Source organism: Lontra canadensis, unplaced genomic scaffold, assembly GCF_010015895.1.
Source record: "Lontra canadensis isolate GAN:19392208 unplaced genomic scaffold, GSC_riverotter_1.0 scaffold108, whole genome shotgun sequence".
Classification (NCBI taxonomy): Eukaryota; Metazoa; Chordata; class Mammalia; order Carnivora; family Mustelidae; genus Lontra; species Lontra canadensis.
Window position 1 is genome coordinate 2,872,232 of NW_022631102.1, and position 19,045 is coordinate 2,891,276.

General features: G+C 47.5%; 1 protein-coding gene across 1 annotated transcript; it reads left to right on the forward strand.

The window, feature by feature from the left end:
- Positions 1-16,524: 16,524 nt before the first annotated feature.
- Positions 16,525-17,488, forward strand: LOC116856225 (spliceosome-associated protein CWC15 homolog). The gene has a single exon (XM_032839547.1). It carries the CDS (start codon positions 16,533-16,535, stop codon positions 17,220-17,222), a length of 690 nt encoding a protein of 229 aa, XP_032695438.1. The 5' UTR covers positions 16,525-16,532; the 3' UTR covers positions 17,223-17,488.
- The last annotated feature ends 1,557 nt before the right edge of the window (positions 17,489-19,045 follow it).

Below are 19,045 nucleotides of genomic sequence, written 5' to 3' on the forward strand. Positions count from 1 at the left end.
GAATGGTCTTGGCACCCTTGTTGAAGACCATTTTGACTATCTCTATGAGGGTTTATTTTAGGGCTTTTTCTTCTATTCCACTGTCCTCTTTGCCTGTTTTTATGCCAGCCTACTGTTTTGATTACAGCAGTTTTGCCTAATGTCTTGAAACCAGGAAGTGTGAGGTTTCCTACTTTGTTCTTCTTTTTCAAGGTCACTGGCTATTTAGGGTCTCTTGAGCTTCCACATGAATTTTAAGATGGATTTTTCTATTTCTTCAAAAAATTCCATTGGGATTCCGCTAAGGATTGTATTAAATCTGTATATTGCTTTGGGTAGATTTGATAGCCTACGAACATTAAGCCTCCCAGTCCATGAATGCCAGATGTCTTTCAATTTATTTTTGTTGTCTTTAATTTCTTTCAGCAATGTTTTGCAGTTCCTAATGTACAAATCTTTTACCTCCTTGGTTAAGTTTATTCTGAAGTATTTTGTTCTTCTTGATGCTATTGTAAATAAAATTGTTTCCTTAATTTCCTTTTTGGATTGTTTGATTTTAGTCTGTGTAAACACAACTGATTTTTATATGTTGATTTTTATATCCTGCAACTTTGCTGAATTCATTGATTCATTTTAACAGTTTTAAAAAATGGAATTGTTGGCATTTTCTGCATAGAAGATCATGTCTGCAGAGATAATTTTACTTTTTCCTTTCCAATTTGGATGCTCTGGTTTTCTTTTTCTTGCCAAGTTGTTCTGGTTGGAACAAGTGCTGTGTTGAATAGAAGTGGCAAAAGCAGTCATTCTTGTCTTCTTCCTGATCTTAGAGGGAATACTAACAGTTGTTCACCATCGAGTATGAAGTGAAATATTGGCTTTTTACATACAACCATTATTATACTGAAGTAGTTTCCTTCTGAGTGTTTTTATCAAGGAGTATTAAATTTTGTCAAATGATTTTTCTGTATCAGTTGAGATGATCATGTGCTTTTTTCCCTCTATATTCTGTTAAGTGGTATATTCCATTGATTGATTTTCATACGTTGAAACATCTTTGCATTCCAGAAATAAATTTCCATTGGTCGTGGTGTATAGTCTCTTTAATGTGCTGCTGAAATCTTTTTGCTAGTATTTTGGTGAAAATTGTTGCATTGATATTCATCAGGGATATTGGTCTATAATTTTGTTTATTATAGCGAATTTGTCAGCTTTGGTGTCATGCCAGTTTCATAGGATGAGTTTGGAAGTGTTCCTTCCTCTTCAGTTTTTTTTTTTTTTTTTTTGGAAGAGTTTGAGGTGGTGTTACTTCTTCTTCAAACCTCTGATAGGATTCACCAGTGAAGACCTCTGGTCCTGGGCTTTTCTTTGTTGAGACGTTTTTTTGATTATTGACTCAATGAGACTGCTGTTCTAGAATGAATGTTTTACCTTTGCATCTAAACAAATTTCCCCTGCAGAGGACTAGTCCTTCGCTTTCAAAGATAATGTATCTTTTATAACCCTGCACTTTCTTCAGAAGATTGTTAGAACATGTTTTTGGAAGAGTAAACTCTGAAGTCATTACTTTATTGCCATCTATGTTTTCTTCTTAAGCAGGAAAAAACAATTAAGCCTCAACAGTATTCTCAACTTAACCTGGCACACAGTGACTTTTGGCTTTTCCCAATAGCAGATTTACTCCAAAGATAAAGAAGAATTGCCACCATTTCAGGTGCATAGTGTGATGTAGAACGGGCAGCAGGCTTATAAAACCACGAGTTCTGACTCAGAGTAGATGGAACTGGGACTAATGACACAGGGGTCTTTCATATGGGAAGTTCCTAGGTAGGGAGGTCTACAGGCCCTGGCAGCTGTGAATTCGTGGGAATGACAGAGAATTGGTACTGAGGATCCCAAGTCCTGCCACCTGCTGTTTGCACATCTCGTGCAAGTTTGCAGGGCTGAGTTTCTGGGGTTTCTTAGAGCGGTGATAATCTGCATATACAGCCAGGTCAGGAAAAAGCAGTCAGACCCAGGATTCCACTAACTGGGCCAGAGGAGCTCCTAGAGTCCTCAACGGTGTTCTTCAGTGAACCTGCGGTGTACCAAAACCGCCTTGAAGTCAGAGCCGTCTGCCTCATCATTCAATCATTCATTCATTTATTCATCCTTTATGGAGCCCTACTAGCCATGTCTTGTCCACTTAACCACTGTGGGGCTCAGCTTCCTCATCAACTCAGTGGAGATTACAAATGCCTCCTTGACGGGTGGGGGTGGGGATGGCGGAAACAGGTGATAGGGATTAAGGCACGCACTTGTCTGGATGAGCACTGGGTCGTGTGTGGAAGTGCTGAATCCCTATAATGTACACTTCAAACTAATATAACACTGCATGTTAACTGACCGGAATTAAATAAAAAATTTTACAAAATGCCCCCTTGAAGATCTTTGTAAGAGACGAGAAAAAACTTATATAAAGTTCCCAGCACAGGGTCTGGGCAGAGCTGGCTTCATGGGTCTGTGACCTGTGAGGTCACCCTGGGCCATGTGCAGAAAGCTGCACGCTTTGTTTAATGCTCAGACATTATCATCTGGAAATTATTTATATTTTTGGACAAGGGCCCCGCATGCCCATTTTGCACTGGGCTCCCCGAATCATGTCCTAGCCCTGTGCCTGGTATGCAGTAGAAGCTGGGATGGTGGTAGGGACGCTGTCATTCCTGTCCTCTCTGTACCACCTCTGTACCACCTGGTACCTGCCTGTTCTTTCCCTCTCCCCACTCTGGGCCTTCTGAATGCTGGGAGGCTTCCTTGCAGGCACACAGGGAGGGCATTTCCAGACTGCCGTGGCCTAGGGGACCACTTTGAGTCACAGCTCCACAGTCCCACACCCAGGCATGGGACTCCCGTGGGGTCCCGAAGCCCCGCACCCTCCCCAACATGGGGAGGACCCTCTCTTGACGTTGATCTGCCTGCCACTTTCCGAGCAGGGCTGCCCCTGTCCTCAGAGCTCGTAGGGTCTCACAAAGATTTTAAAAGAGGAGTTTCTGATTGTGACTTTTCTTTGCCCGTGGGGATGTCTGTGGGAACACATCTGAACCGTTCTAGGACAGGGGTTTATACCAAAGGGGGCCTCCTGCTCTCAGGCAAACGGAAATACTCGCAGCCGCACCCCTCCAGGCTGTTGTCAGGCTCCGGTGATACGTGACTATGTCTGGCATGTATGTGGTTGGCAGGTGCTTGAAGAACACCGTGACCATGTTGATAGGATCGGCTGCCATTTAGCCAACTGCGTGTGTGTGCGCGTGAGCATGTGTGCCCTCCTTGACTTGCACTGAAAACACGATGCAAACATTAATAGCTACGTACATCTTACTCATCTGTTCTGCCACCATCTCATCAGCTTTTTCCTCTTAAATGTGTGTCAGGAAATTCCTTCCAGTTTACAAAAAGCTACAAAAACAAAATCGGTGTAGAGAAGGCTCATATACCCTTTACTCAGATTTACCATATTGTTAACGTTTTACCCCATGTGCTTGGTCTGTCTGTCTACAAACTTTTTTTTTTTTCCTGCTCCATTTGAGAACAAACCACTTGTATAATGGCCCTTTCTCTCCAAATACTTGCCTTTGTATTTCCTAAGAACAGGGATATTCTCTTCCGTAAGGGCAGTGCATGAATGTGTGTTGATACTCTAGTTCTGTCGGTGGACCGAGGTAGACTTTCCATCATGCTGCTTCCTTCCAGCATAGGATCCAAGCCTGGGTCAGGTGTGGCACTGAATGGCCGCATCTCTTTAGCTTCCTTCAGTCTGGAATTTTCCTACAGCCTTTCTTTGTCTTTATTGATATTGACATTTTAATTTATTTTTTACTTTAATAAAATAAACTATAATTAAAAATAAACATGATATATTAAAAATAAAAATAAATTTCATTTAATAAAAGAAAAATTAAATTCATTAAGATTTTAAAAGTAGGATCCATGCCCAGCATGGAGCCCAACACAGGGCTTGAACTCACTACCCAGAGATAAAGACCTGAGCTAAGATCAAGAGTCAGACACTTAACTCACTGAACCACCCAGGTGCCCCTTGGTATTGACATCTTCAAAGAGTACAGTTCTGGGCTCCTGGGTGGATCAATTGGTTAAGCGACTGTCTTCCACTCAGGTCATGATCCCGGAGTCCTGGGATCAAGTCCCGCATCGGGCTCCCAGCTCCATGGGGAGTCTGCTTCTCCTTCTGACCTCCCATCTCAAGCTCTCTCTCACTCTTTCTCTCTCTCTATCAAACAAACAAACAAATAAATAAATAAATATCTTAAAAAAAAAAAGAGTACAGCTCTTTCACCCATTTTAAAATTGAGCGTTCCTATTTTGTTGTCTGATGTTTCCTTTGATTTGTCTGAGGTTGTTGTGTCTTTCTCAAGGCCATGCTTCTGGAGACAGCTTTTAATGATGCCTCAGCTTTTAGTGATGCCTCAGCTTTTAATGATGACTCCAGATGCTGGCCTGAGTCAAAATTTTGAAGCAAGAGCAAGTTCTCTTTGGGTGGCCCGAATGTCCCTTCATGCCTTCCTTTCCTGACTACATAGCCCTAATGCAAACCTGACCTCTAAGAAGAGTGTGTAAACCATTCACCCTGAGATAGGAAGACGACCGTTTAGGCCATCTTTCCACAGGTTAGCTCTCTTCATCTTAAATAAAAACTGGGGGGCGCCTGGGTAGCTCAGTCGGCTAAGTGTCCCACTCCATCTCGGCTCAGGTCTTGATCTCAGGATTGTGAGTTCAAGCCCTGGGTTGGACTCTACGCTGGGAGTGGAGCCTACTTAAAACACAAACAACTGGAGATATGTGGGCAGGGTCCTGAGGGAAGATAGGGGGATGAGGGGGCCAGGAAGCCAGGTGGAGCAGGGACCGGAACCCCCCAGACATGTTGGAAACCGTCATGGCTGCCGAGGCCCCGGAGCTGGCTTAGAGATGCCCCTGGCTGCCAGCTCCTGTTTCTCAGAGGCCGGGCCTGCCCCAGCCTCGGCACTCGGCCAGCTGTCACTGTGAGTCCGTCCATTCTATGTCCTTACAGCGTCCCCTGATTCCTTGGGCTAGTCTGAGTGTCTGTCCTTGTGATTAAAACACCTCACGGCAGTGGTCTGGACTGAATGTGGGTGTTGCCTCCCGAATTCCTATGCTGAAACTCTAATCCCCAACCTAACGGTATCTGGAGGTGGGGCCTCTGAGGGGTCAGTGGGGCCATGAAGACAAGAGACAGAGAAGGCTGGCTTCTCCCACTGTCTCTGTCACGCTCTCTTCCCCTCTCTGCCCGCAAGGACATGGCAAGCCAGAGTGGACTCTGACCGGACACCAGATCTGCCGGAGCCTTGATGGTGGGCTTCCCGGCTTCCAGATCTGTGAAAACACGTGTTGCTGTTTCAGCCCCTCAGTGGCTGGTCTCGTGTGATGCCAGCCCCGGCTGCTGTGACAGTCACACGGGCAAATGATGTTAATGGCCCCAGGTCTTCCTTCTCATGGGATCCACACGCTTCACCAAGTGCTTTTTCAAGGCGCTGTCACTGCGGGCACAGCGGGCTTCCTTTCGGGTCCAGCATGGATTTGCACTGGCTGGTAGGATGCGGGAGAAGAGAAGGGGTTTCAGTCCCAGGCCCAAGCTTCATCGGGCCTTGCATGCTGCCCTTTGCTCCTCGTGTGCCTGCCACGGTCCTGGGAAGGACGTGCCCAGACCAGCCGCTGGGCCTTGGAGAGGTTTGCTTCTTGGAGCAGCACTGTCCCCGCCAATTCAGTGTACATCCCCACTCCTGGGAAGCCACAGATGTGCGAGAGCTCTCCGCTGAGCCCAGCCTGGATCCGCTGACCGTTCTGTAACCCACAGATCTGTGAGATGAAAGGGTGTTCAAGTCACTGAGTTTTGGGGTGTTTTTGCTCTACAGCACGTTTGGCAATAGTTTTATGGTACAAGATGGAGCCAAGCCATCAAAATAAAGGCAATAACTTACAAAGTCTGCCTTTTCTCTTATTCTTTGCTCATCATTGGCTGCGCTACTCTGTGTTCCTGGGGTTGGATTATAGCGGTGAGGAAGAGAAGCCCTTTCCCTTGCAGAACCTACGTTCTCGTGGGGAAGACAGACAATGACTTTGTAAGCAAAAACACACGAGTGAGATCATTTCAGAGGCTGACATGCTACCCAAAAAGCAAAAGCAAAACAAGGCGGGTAATGGGTTAGCGCAGGCTGTCACTCTCCACGTGGACAGTTAAGCTTAAATTCATCAAAGTGAAATAAAATTTAAAAGTTATGCTAGCCATACTTCTGGTAGTCAGGAGCCATTGTCTAGGGGCTACTGCATTGGACAGAGTTAGATACGGAACATACCATCATCACAGAAAGTTCTGTGACAGTGAGAGGTTAGACTGCATAGGGGGTTCTCCAGGGGATGGTGGTTATTTTACCTACAGTGATCGGGGGAGGCTTCTCTGAGAAGGTAGAGTTTGAACCAAGATCAGATGAGAGTATCAGCTATGTCAGCTATCAGGAGAGATCACTGCCGCCTAGGGACCAGCCCGTGCAAAGGCCCTGAGGCATAAACTGACATCAGCAATGCGGTCTGACTTAGACCATGAAAGGGTCGCTCTGGCTGAAGGACGAGGGCTGATGTGTGCGAGGGTGGGTGCGGGAAGCTGGGATGCTAGTTGGCAACATTGACAGTGATCAGGCTGGACAGAAAGTTGACTTGGGCTATTTTTTCCATCACTAATTGCTGCTGGTACTGACTAGACAATTTCACGTCCTCAGTATTTTCGGGTTCCTTCTGCTACTGAGATGACACTGACCAGCACGGTAACACTGTAAGCGTTTTACTGACTGCGGCTTGAATTGCCTTTGACATGACGGGGGAAGGCCTGGTTACAGCTCCGCCTCTTCTTTTTTCGAAATCTAACTCACGCCAGAAGAAAAATACTAATTGCCCAGATTACGGATTTCGGCAAGCACAGGTGAACGAGAGAAAGAAAAGTTCGAGATGTTATGAACGTTTAACCCCATCTTCTAAAGACCTCTGTCCATGTTTTGGACATACGTTTCCAGGTTTTTCCCGGTGTGTATATGTGTATTTTTTTCCACTGGCACAAACACGATCCCTCGAAAGCTGTAACCCCACAGCTGGACTTCACTAAACGTGGTTCTGTGAGTGAGTCGTGGCACCCGGGACCTGCTCCTGTGGCTCTCTCTGTGGACCCTCTGACCCGGGAAACAGCCTTTTCTGCTTAATCTCCTGCCCCCCCACATCATAGACAGAACCATCTTCTTCATCCCCCTTCCTCGTCCATGTCCTTATTCTCTCTTGCTCTGTTGCGCTCCAAAGAGGGCTCATTCCTGAGACCGTGCATGTGGCTCACCCCACCCACCACCATGTTGCCGAGGCAAAGACCCTCCAGTGCCAGGTGGGGCTCCTGTCCGGGCTTGTCCTCCAGCTCTACCATCTTCTGGCTCTGCCACGGTCTCCTGTTTGCACCTTCGGACTGGCGGACGTGGGTGTCTAGACTAGTTGTTGGCCACTGGGACCTTGCCTCAGACTCTCCCTCCAGATCTTTCCACCCCTGGCCACCTTGAGTGGAACGTCTGCCCTTGTTCTGGCTCCTGGGGCCCGGCCCGTCTCCTTGGTCAGCGTCCTGGTTTAGTCAGCTGCTCTGCATGAGAAAGAGAGTATCAGGCATCTTTGCGATGGCCCACAGATGTCTAGCAGTTTCTCACCTAATCAATTCCGCCAACTGTTGTCAGTGACCTGCCTCTGACCTGGGCTGGATCTGGTCACGTCCCTCTTCAGAGTCTCCGACAGCACCAGCAAGACAAATCTAACCGTGCGGCATGCCGGCAGGGCCCGCTGCGCCCTGCCCCTGCCCGCACTCCATCCATGGCCCTCCCGGCTCCCCTTGCCTGCCCCCATCCCTACCCCACATGGTCTGCTCCTGCCTCCACCTGCCCTGTGCTCCCCTGGCCTCCGAACTTGTTGAAAATCCTCCATAACTCAACCCAGAAGCTCACTGCGTCCCTGCTATCCCTCCCCTTCTCCCCTGGGAGCCACTTGCTCCCCTGCAGTTTCAGCCCTCTCCTGCCTTCCTGTGGGCCGCTTGCCTGTCCCCCCCTCATCTCTTGCTTGAGTTCTCTAACCTCTCGTATGCCGCAGCCGCCCCTTCAGCCTGGGGCACAGAGCCAGGCGAGGTCCACATGCCACCTCTCTTACTTCCCACCCCTGACCACGGGCTGGACCTCTGTGCCACAGTTGCCACATCTGTAAAACGGGTGTAATTCTTGTGCCTCCCTCAGACAGCGCTATGAGAATGAAAAGGTAGGATGTGACTCTTCACAAATCTCTCTCCCTCACGGATCTATAACTGTACTAGGGCAGGAATCACAGCACACTCACGTTCATCTTCCCCACTCCGTATATCCCCTGACCCTGGCACGAGCACCTTGCTTGGTAAGCAGAAGTCACTCAATAAATGGTCTTGGAAGTGGGCTGCCACGAGCTCCTTGCATGACGGACCCTCCCTCTATACCCATGGGACCTGGCATATTGTAGCCACTCGTTAAGTGCGCTGTGGATTAAACACGGTGGCTCATTGCCCTGGAACTTGAAGACATGTCCTCACTTATTTTTCATGTGTCGCCGTGCTGCGGCCAACTGCTGACTCACGCTGGCTTCCTTGCAGCCTGGGGGAGCAAAGAAAAGTGGCATGAAGGGAAAGGGGCCATATGCCCAGCAGATCTTCCCTGAGACACTCGACATCTATAATTATTCATTGTTTGCAGGGAAAAGATGGCATTCTAATTTGTGTGCTTGGCATTCTCGTTCTTGTCGTGCCCAAAGCCCTGCTGCCCAGAGTCACTCCGTGTCCACGAGCTTCAGGGGCTGCTTTTACCCCACGTTTTGCCCTTCCTGCTTTTCTTCCTCCCTTCCTCTCTCTCTCCTTTCTTCCTTCTTTCCTTCCTTCCTTCCTCTCTTCCTCCCCCCTCACTTCCTTTCTTCCTCCCTTCCTTCCTCCCTCCCTCCCTTCCTTTTTCTTTCTTTCTTTCTTTCTTTCTTTCTTTCTTTCTTTCTTTCTTTTCTTCCTCCCTCCTTCTCTCTCTCTTTCTTTCTCCTCTTACTGAAGAATAAAGCAGAGCTCTCAAAAAGGCCATTTTAAAATGACTTCTGGGATATTAGAATTATTAAGATTTTCACAAAGCATCCCATGAAACGCCTTTTATCTACAGGCGGCGACACCAAGAAAATGTGACCTCGCTTCGAAACACTCTCCAAAGCCATGCTCTGCACCCCTGCAAGGTGGGGTGAGGCCATGAGAACAAACGAGATGCTGTCACTCGGGGCCCAATATCCTACGCCCCACAAAACAAGCCTGGCCTGTCATGGCACAAAGTAAGTGAGGCTATATTGGACGTAAACTATGCTTAGTTTTTCTGGACGTTGCTGAGGACTATGGAACACTCAGCACACCCACAGGCAGACTTGTCCGTTAAATAACCTGCAGTGATGACAAATCCATACAATTTTATTGGCTCAAATTGATTCCGTACCCATCCTGTGCTTAATGATGAACCAGGAGCCGTGAGGACTGAGAGGGGCTCTGACTTCATAGGGCACTGGGAGTGGGACTCATGTCAGGGGAGCAAACAGACGACATCATGAAGTCAGTCCTTCAGACCCAGGCACCCCGACTCTGGCCTGCACACAGCAGGTGCTCCATGGTTGCTCCTGGCATGAATGGATTGGTGGTACTCACCCTGCACAGCCCCTCCACACAGTTATCTCCTTCTGGGACGTCAACAGGTGCATTATTGTCCCGGAGCTACCATTGCACAGTCCCGTAAAATGTGGTCCTTAAACGACAGGAATGTGTTGGCTCACAGTTCTGGAGCCGAGGGGTCTGAAATTGAGGTGTTGGCAGGCTTGCCTCCTTCTAAGGCCCTTGAGGGAAGGATCTGTCCCAGGCTTTTTCAGCTGGCTTGTAAGTGACCATCTTCTCCCTGTGTCTTCCCACTGTCTGTGGGTGTCTGTGTCCCAGCCTCTCCTTAGTGCGAGCACACCAGTCCTATTGGAATAGGACCCGCCCAAATGCCCTCATTTTAACTTGATCATCTCCGTAAAGACCTTATCCCCAGAGAAGATCATGTTCTGAGGTCCTGGGTGTCAAGACTCCGGCATGTCTTTTTTTTTTTTTTGTTTGGCTGGGGCACACTTTGATCTGTAACATAGGTGAAGTGACTTGGTGGCCATGGGGTCAGAGAGAGTTAACAGCTTGTCTGGGTCCCATGACTAGGCTCAGTCCCCATCAGGGACCCCACCCTTTCCCACTGTCCATGAGGCTCCTCCCTGCAGATGAGGCTGAGGGACAGTCCATGCTGTGGAAATGCAGAGCAGAGAGAATGCTGTGGCCTGAGAGATCACGAGCCCTGCGGAGTGGAGGCCCCAGCAGTGGGGTCCAGAGGACGTCCCCGACATTGCTTGCAGGTGAGCTCATGCTGCAGTAGAGATGGCAGGAATGGTTTCTTTCAGGTGTGAACTCCTCTGCAGTCGATTCTAAATTCCGGGTGGGGAAGAAGACCCAGACACGTCACGTTAGTGGGGGAAAGGTGGGGAGGGAATGACGAGGAGTCCAAAGGTGGAAGGGAGGGGTATAGTTTATGAGAAGATAGGTCATGCCCTGAACCTCAAGCAGGGCAAGAGTTCAAAGTCACAAATAGGGTGGAGAGAGGCATTCTGGAGCAGGTAAAGAAGAGGCAGAAGGACTTCTTTCTCTGTGTCATGGGCCCTGGGGAGGAAGGAAACAGGGGCCTTCCCTCTAGGAAGGGCATTGAAAGCTAAGAGAGAACTGGGCATGCCCAGTGTCATCTGGCCAAGCATCCAGAACAGGAGAGATCTCCTCCCCAGGAGCCCTATCTCCCCGTCTCTGCCCACCAGCAGGCAGGCACTGCAAACAGAAGATGACAGATTTCATCCTCTCTGCAAAGTGCTTGTGACCAATTAGGAAAGCCACCAGCGTGTAGAGGCAGACAGTGTTCCAAGCACCATTTGGTGAAACCCTAGTGTGGCTGGCTCAGATCCTGCTGCCAGTCTCCCCGGGATCACTGCATCAGCCTCCCAGCTGGTGTCCCAGCCAGGCCATCGCAATGTTAGGGACCAGGTGTTTCAGGGGCCTCTGCAAAAGTCGGGGACCAATAAGGACCTACAGGCTTTGTGGATATCATGTCAATTTCATGAATGGATTATATGAGGATTAACATAAAGCTTCGTTGAAAATTGTTACTGGGTTAGATTGTCCCACTTTGTAAGGGTTCCCCTGGATACACTACCACCCTGAAACCTGGGGGGCATCTGGGGGCCCCCGCTCAGGGCCCTGTGCTTTTGAGCAGAGCTGCTGGCTGGGAGGGCCAGGGGCACAATCCCACTGGGAGCCCCGTGCCCTTCTAGACCACACTTTGGGTATCTGGATGCTGCAATTTCTTGTCCTCAAACCCTACATCTCTTTCCAGGGTCCTCCTAAAGGTCATCACACTGTGGGGTGCACAAGCTTAGGACAGAGGGTCAGGGGAGAACTGTTTATGGGGCAGTCAGAACCACCCAGCAAAAGCCCAAATCTTTTTTTTCTTCTAAGATCTTATCTTATTTGTTTATTTGAGAGAGAGAGTGAGTGCACGGGTGCAAGAGAGAGCTAGAGAGAGCATGAGCAGGGGGAGAGGCAGAGGGAGAAGCAGGCTCCCTGTTGAGCAGGGAGCCCAATGTGAGACTCGATCCCAGAACCCCAAGATCATGACCTGAGCCAAAGCAGACGCTTCACCTACTGAGCCGCCCAGGTGCTCCCAAAACCCAAATCTGATCGTGTCACTTCCCGACTAAAACCAGGTACCTTTAGGATGAAGTCAAACCCCGGGCTGGGCTTCTGAGGCCCTTGGTCACCTGGCTTCTGCTGGCTTTTTCACCTCATCTCTTACCCCCACCCTTCCCCATGCTCCACTCCAGCCTTAATGAAACCAGAGGTGGTTTTCCCCTGGATGGGGTTCTATAAGTTCCTGCCTGTGCCAGGAGGCCATGCCTTCCCCACCAGTACCACTGCCCCTCCCCCAGACCCCAGCTGACAGGTGGTACCAATGGGACCAGCTGCATGAGTGAGGGAGGCTTCTGGAGGCTTTACTCCCAGCCCCAGACCTCAACTGCCGTGAGACACTGCAGAGGAGCAAGAACTGCCCAGCTGAGCCCATTCACTGCCCCCCCCCCCGCCACTGGGGAGCTGATAACACAATACTTATTGTAAGGTCTTATTGTTGTCTTCAGTGGCTAAGTTTCGAGGTTAGCCGTAGGTAACGGGAGTCGATGGAAATAAGGCTAACAGAATGCAGGCCGGCCACACGAGTGCGGCTGCTTCTGTCCAGGTGCTTGTCACACATGATGCTGCACGTTAGATGCGTGATTGCCCCCACCCCAGGCCATTATCACGGGGCTCTGTGATGGGTGGGCGTGGGGTGCCACGGGGACGCAGCACATGGTGGAGCCAGGGCCCCAGAGACAAGGTGGACGCAGCGTTCATTAGCTGGACAGGTATAACGAGGCATGTTTACCTGAGAGGAACCATCTGTGAAACAATAAATCTGCTGGTTTCTATTCTTCTCCCTTTGCAAACTGAGCCCAGCACCAGTCAGAAGACCGCAGCATCTCAATATTGAAATGCTTTGCCTCCTGGAGCTGCTGAGACAGGGAGACACACCGGCAAAGGTAGCCCCGTGACATGATTTTCTCCCTGGAGCCCCAAGTTCTAGAGAGAAATCCAAATGGCCCGGGTACTCATCATGGTCAAGGGCAGCGCAGGGCTCTCCGGTGATGGCGCTGGCACCAGCGTCTGATGACTCCCTGGGACAACCCTCCAAGATGGTCACTATTAGCCCCATGCTGTGGACCTGGGCACCCCTGAGGGGTGGGCCCAGATTTGTGGGTGCTAAAACTTTTTAGTTCGGGAGGGTCCTGGAAGGGAGAGAATGCATATGGCAAGGTGAAGGCCTTGGGCAGGTCGGTGTAGGGCAGAGGCTCCACGGTTGGCTTGTTTAGCTTCCGGGTACAGGCACTTTTGAGCCTGTGAATGACAACCTGTATTCTGAGCCTGAGACCATCAGAGGCAAAGTCCAAGGTCTTCCTGCGACGCAAAGGTCTTCCTGTATGATGGGCAACAGTGTTGGGTCCAAATGGTTGAAGCATCACTTTCCGAGGAGGCGGGTGTGTGGGATGGGCGCTGCAGGGGGTCCCGGCTGCTGTGGGTCCTGCAGCATCTCTGGGGAGCCTGCCCTGTGGTGAGAACCCACAGGTGGTCTGCAGCCACTCGGGGATGGCTCCATCCTCCTGCCTTCTTGTCTCTCCCAGGTTTCACAGATGGGCAAAGCGTATGGTCCAGCCCGTAGCTCCCTCCCGCCACCTCTAAGAGCATTTAAAGGAGGAAGGCAAGGAGAATGAGGTTCTGCTTGCAACAGGTAGCCTTCTCCTCCATCTGAAAGGTAAGAGCGGGCTCCGTCTGGCCAGGCCGAGGCTGTCGGGTCCCTGCGGGGCACCGAGGTGCCTGGAAGCCTGTCTCCCTCCCATGCCCTCTGCGCCCTTGGCCTGTGACTCATGCCTCAAATGCTTCCATTGAAGCAATTCTTCCTTTTATTGTTGGACATTGGTCTCCTCTCGCTCCTCCTCTGGGCCCTCACGCAGGGGAAAATTCAGGGAAACATAACCTGTTTCCACACTGTACTGAGGGACAAGGCTGTGATTGTTATTTTGGTCGACCAGGTCCCAAGCGAGGGGTTTGCAAACAGAATCTCTTGGGTGGGGGCTGTGGTGGGGGGGCTTGTTCAAACACAAATTCCTGAGTCCACTTGAGAGCTTTTATTCCTCACCTGTCCCCCTGGCCCCCCGCCGATGCCGATGGGCACCTGAGGTTGACGAGCCCTGGTCCCAGTCATTGCTAAGAACATTGAAAACCAGGCGTGGGTTCTTTTGGAGACACACCAAAATCAGTGTCTCTGGGAGGAGGTGCAAAACCGCCAGCAGTTCTAGAAGGAAAATGTATGAAGTGTAAGGAGAAAAGAGCTTGGCCCTAACCATGGGCAGCCCCAGACTTAGGGTCTCTTGGAAATAAGTAACTCTGGCTTTTTATTTATTTTTATCTTTTAAAAAAATTTCATTTATTTTGAGTGAGAGAGAAAGAGAGAGGGCATGGTGGGGGGAGGGGAAGAGGGAGAAGCAGAATCCCCGTTGAGCAGGGAGCCCAACATGGGACTTGATCCCAGAACCCCAAGGTCATGAGCTGAGCCGAAGGTCGACGCTCAACTGACCACCCAGGTGCCTCTCTTTTGAAAATTTTATTATTATTATTATTTAACTGTGTTTTTTTAAGCCAAATTGCACCTGGGCCCCGAGCGCCCCCTACCGCATCCCAACCCCCTGAGAACTTGTGGAGGGCGGCATCCTGGGGTGGGGGGGCAGAGAGCATCCGCCTGCCCAGTGATTCAAGATTCCAGAGCAGATAGCGGGGGAGGCAGGTTTTGGATGGGAGAAAGTGTTCTCACATGGGATTCTTCCTTTTATGGTTATAAATAGCTTTATGGAGTTTGAATCCATTGATACACAAGAAGCTACACGTATTTAAAGTGCACAATTTACTGAGGTTTTTTTTTTTTTTTTTTTTTTTTTTTAAGTAATCTCTACACCCAGAGTGGGGCTCGAACTCATGACCCTGAGATCGAACGTCGCAGGCTCTGCTGACCGAGCCAGCCAGGTGCCCCGGATTCACTGCGTTTTGACATCACACGTGCCTAGAAAGCCTTCGCCATTATCAAGATAACAACCCTATGTGGCTACCCAGGGGGTCTTCCCCTGTCCTCCTGGTACCCCTACCCCAGGCAACCATTGATCTTCTCTCTGTTCTCTACCTTCTGCAGAATTTCCTACAATTCTACATGCATGAAATGTGTACTTATTTTATGTCTGCTCCCTCTCCCGCAGCGTCAGGATTTTGAGACTCATTTCCATGGCCTCATGTATCAATAACGTAACCCGTGTCCTGGGATGAGCCCACCTGGCCATGACGGGCCGTCTTCTTCCGCAGGTGGTTGGACTCGATCTGCTACAATTGTGGTTGTGTGTTTGTGTCCATGTGCAGGAGGAATATTGGTCTCTCTACTTTTCTTTCTTTCTTTTTTTGGGGGGTTAATCCCTTCGGTTTTAGTTCCAACATCATACTGGTTTCATACAAGTCGGGAAAAACTCTTTTTCAGTTTTCTGGAGGATTTTTTGTAGAATAAATATTATCTCCTCCTTTGTAGAACTCACTGGTTTTCTCTGAGGGAAGATCTTTCACTGTCAATGCTATTTCCTTGATTGATAAAGACGGCGAATGGAGAGTAGGTAGATAAACAGAGGATAGAGGAAGCTATTCAGGCTCTTGATTTCTTTTTTAGAGAACTTGGATGGTTCGTGTCAACCGAGGTGTTTGTGCATTTCATCTGAATTGTCTAATTTGCGGGCATAAAGTTGTTCATAATATTGCCTTACTATCTTTTTAATATTGCACACTCTTGTTCTTGAGTTTGGTAATTTGTGTCTTTTTTTTCCCCCTCCGGGTCAGTCCAGTGAGAGGTTTATTCATTTCCCCGATCTTCTCAAAGAATCAGCTTTTGGTTTTAATGATTTTAATCTACTGTTTTTTATGTTTCTATTTTGATGATTTCCACTTAAATCATGATTATTTCCTTTCTTCTGGGTTTAATTTGCTCCTCTTTCTTTGGTTTCTTAAAGTGGATGCTTAGGTCATCAATTTGAGATTGTTCTATTTTTTTCTAGTACAGGCGTTTAATGTTATAAGTTTCCCGCAGGTAGTTTTAATGGTATATTTGTCAGCTCACTGTCATAACAAGATACCACAGACTGGGTGGCTTAAAAACAGAATTAATTTTCTCACAGTTCTGCAGGCTAGACAACGGAGATTGAGGTGATTTAGGGCTGATTTCTGAGGAGAGCTCTCTTCCTGGCTTGCAGGCGACCAGTGACCTGCTGGGTCCTCCCACGACCGTTCCTCCACGTGTGTGGAGAGACAGACCTGTGGCATTTCTCTCTCCTCTCAGAAGGACACCACCCTGTCAGGTTAGGGCTCCATACTTATGACCTTGTTTAACCTTGATCCCCTCCCTAAAGGCCCCATCTCCAAATATAGTCACTTTGGGGGTCAAGGCTTCAACCAATGAATTTTGGAGGAACCCAATTCAGCGTGTAACGAAGGGCAACTCCCCCCGCCCAATTCCTAAACAGAATGTATTAATTTTCCTTCAGAAAACTTTGTACTTTCCTCTTTGACATCTTCTTTGATCCACGAGAAGGATACTTAGTTTCCAATCTCCAAATAACAGGACATTTTCCAGATTGTCTTTCTGTTATTGACTTGTGATTTAATTCCACTGTAGCCAGAGAGCAGGCTCTGAGTTACATGAATCCTTTAAAACTTATTAATAACTTGGCAGAGGCTTCTGGGAGCATAAAAGATGACAACAGCAGCTAGGCCAACTTTTGAACCTGCGAGAGGTGGGAGAGGAAAAGGAGAAGGTGATTTGAGCCAACTCTCAAAGCAATATTTGAGTAGATACCTACATACAAAGATAAAATATAGACAAACTACTCAGGATGCCCCTGAAGAGGTTCACAACCGTGACTTCAGGAGAGAGCTGGAAGAGAGAGAGCGAGCTGCTGCAAGAGAAAAAAATAGAGATCGTCCAACACGAGAACATACAACCTCCTCTTCAGTATCAAAGAAACCTCAGTTACACCAGATTCCTGTTGTCAACCTTGATGCAGATGATCCTCTAATGGATGAGGAAGATGAAGATGAAGATTTTGAAGAGCAGAGTGATGATGATGATACTGCAGCTCTTCTTGCAGAAATAGAAAAAAATAAAAAAGAAAGAGCTGAAAAGCTGGCCAGGAAGGAACAAGAACAGAAAGCTGAAGAAGAAAGAATACGTATGGAAAACGTTTTGAGTGGAAACCCTCTCCTTAATCTCACTGGCCCATCCCAGCCTCTGGCCAACTTCGAAGTTAAAAGAAGGTGGGATGATGATGTTGTTTTCAAGAACTGTGCAAAAGGTGTAGATGATCAGAAGAAAGACAGAAGATTTGTAAATGATACACAGCTATCTGAATTTCACAAAAAGTTCATGGAGAAATATATTAAATAGTACAGTTTTATGTGCTTAGTTAAAGACTGTAAGATGTAAACAATCATTCTCACTTTTTTTTAATGTTTTTCTCTTTCCCCATCTAAATTGTGTATAGGCTTCCCTAATTTTAAGTTCCAAAATAACCTGTCCTTTATTAATACCTTATTTGATGAGGATTTGGGAATTGGTTTAACCTAGTTTCCTCGGAATATCTCCAGTCATATGTTTTCCTTTTAATATGGGAAAGGGAATCTTGTAATAAATATTTTCAAAAATCGAAATAACTTAAAAAAAAACTTACTGATAACTTGTTTTCTGTCCAAGCATATGATTTATCTTGATGAATGTTCCATGCACACTTGCAAAGAATGTGTGCTTTTCTGGCTGTTGGGTGAACTGTGCAGTAAGTGCCAGTCAGGTCGAGTTGGTTGATAATGTTGCTCAAGTCTGATGTATTCTTGTTGATGTTCTGTCCACTGAGTCTATCAATTATTGAAAAAAAGTCTTTGAAATCTCCAACTCTAATTATGGATTTCTCTGTTTCTCCTTGCCATTCTAACAGTTTTTGCTTCTCGTATTTTCAGGTTCCGTTACTGAAGTGGGAGAGCTGGGTTCTCGTCTAATGGAGTCAAAGAATGAATCTTGAGAACAATGGAGAGTGAGTAAAGTAATAAAAATTTATTAAGTGAAGATACAGAAAAAGCTCTCAAGAGTGAAAGGGGTCCTGAGAGGGTTGCCTATGAGGATCTTTAGGGTTGGTCTTTTGTAGAAAGCTAAGCAGGGAACTTAAATCCTTTCAACATCTCTATTGATAACAGCTGCCACAAGCTTACTGCCTTCTTGGGATCTGGTTATTCTTTGTTGGTCACAGGCTATTACCATAAAGACACCCCCCAACACACACAACGCACCTCACATGCCTAAGGTATGGTCGTCCAATTTGTCCCCTTATCTCTGGTTCTCCCACACCTCCACATTTTGGGGATTTCCGTGAGCTGGATCACAAAGCCCCCTACCTATCTCTCCCTACCTAGCCCTTACTCATTATTAAGGTCAACAGTGCTTAGGATTCTTACGTCCTTTTAATGAATTAGCACCTTTATCATTACAAAATGATTTACTTCATCACTGGAAATATTTTTTTCTCTGAAATTTAGTTTGATATTAATATAGTCACTTGAGCTATTTTTTGACCAGTGTTGGTATGGAAATGTACTTTTCCTTCCTGTTACCTTTAGTCTCTGAATTTCTCTGTATTTAAACTGCATTTCTTGTAGGCAACAAGTAGTTGGGTTTTGCTTTTTTTTTTTTAAGTTTTTTTTTTTATTTATTTGACAGGCAGAGATCACAAGTAGGCAGAGAGGCAGGCAGAGAGATATGGGGAAGCAGGCTCCCTGCTGAGCAGAGAGCCTGATGCAGGGCTCGATCCCGGGACCCCAGGATCATGACCCAAGCCGAAGGCAGAGGCTTTAACCCATTGAGCCACCCAGGCACCCCTGGATATTGCATTTTAATCCAATCTGACCATCTCTGCCTTTAAATTTGGGTGTTTAGACCACTTACATATAGTGTGATTATTGGTATGGTTTGGTTTAAGTCTATAATCTTGCTATGTTTTTCTTTTTTTTTAATTTAAATTCAATTAGCCAACACATAGTACATCATGAGTTTCAGATGTAGTGTTTAACACTATCAGTTGTGTATAACACCCAGTGCTCTTGCTATGTTTTTCTATTTGTCTACCTATTCTTTGGGTTTTTTTCCTCCTCTTTTTCTGCCTTCTATTGTATTAACTGAGTAACTTTTATGTTTCCATTTTAACTCCTTCAATGAATTTTTAT

Coding starts and splice junctions, on each gene's coding strand:
- LOC116856225 (XM_032839547.1), top strand. CDS start 16,533: ATGACAACAGCAGCTAGGCCAACTTTTGAACCTGCGAGAGGTGGGAGA.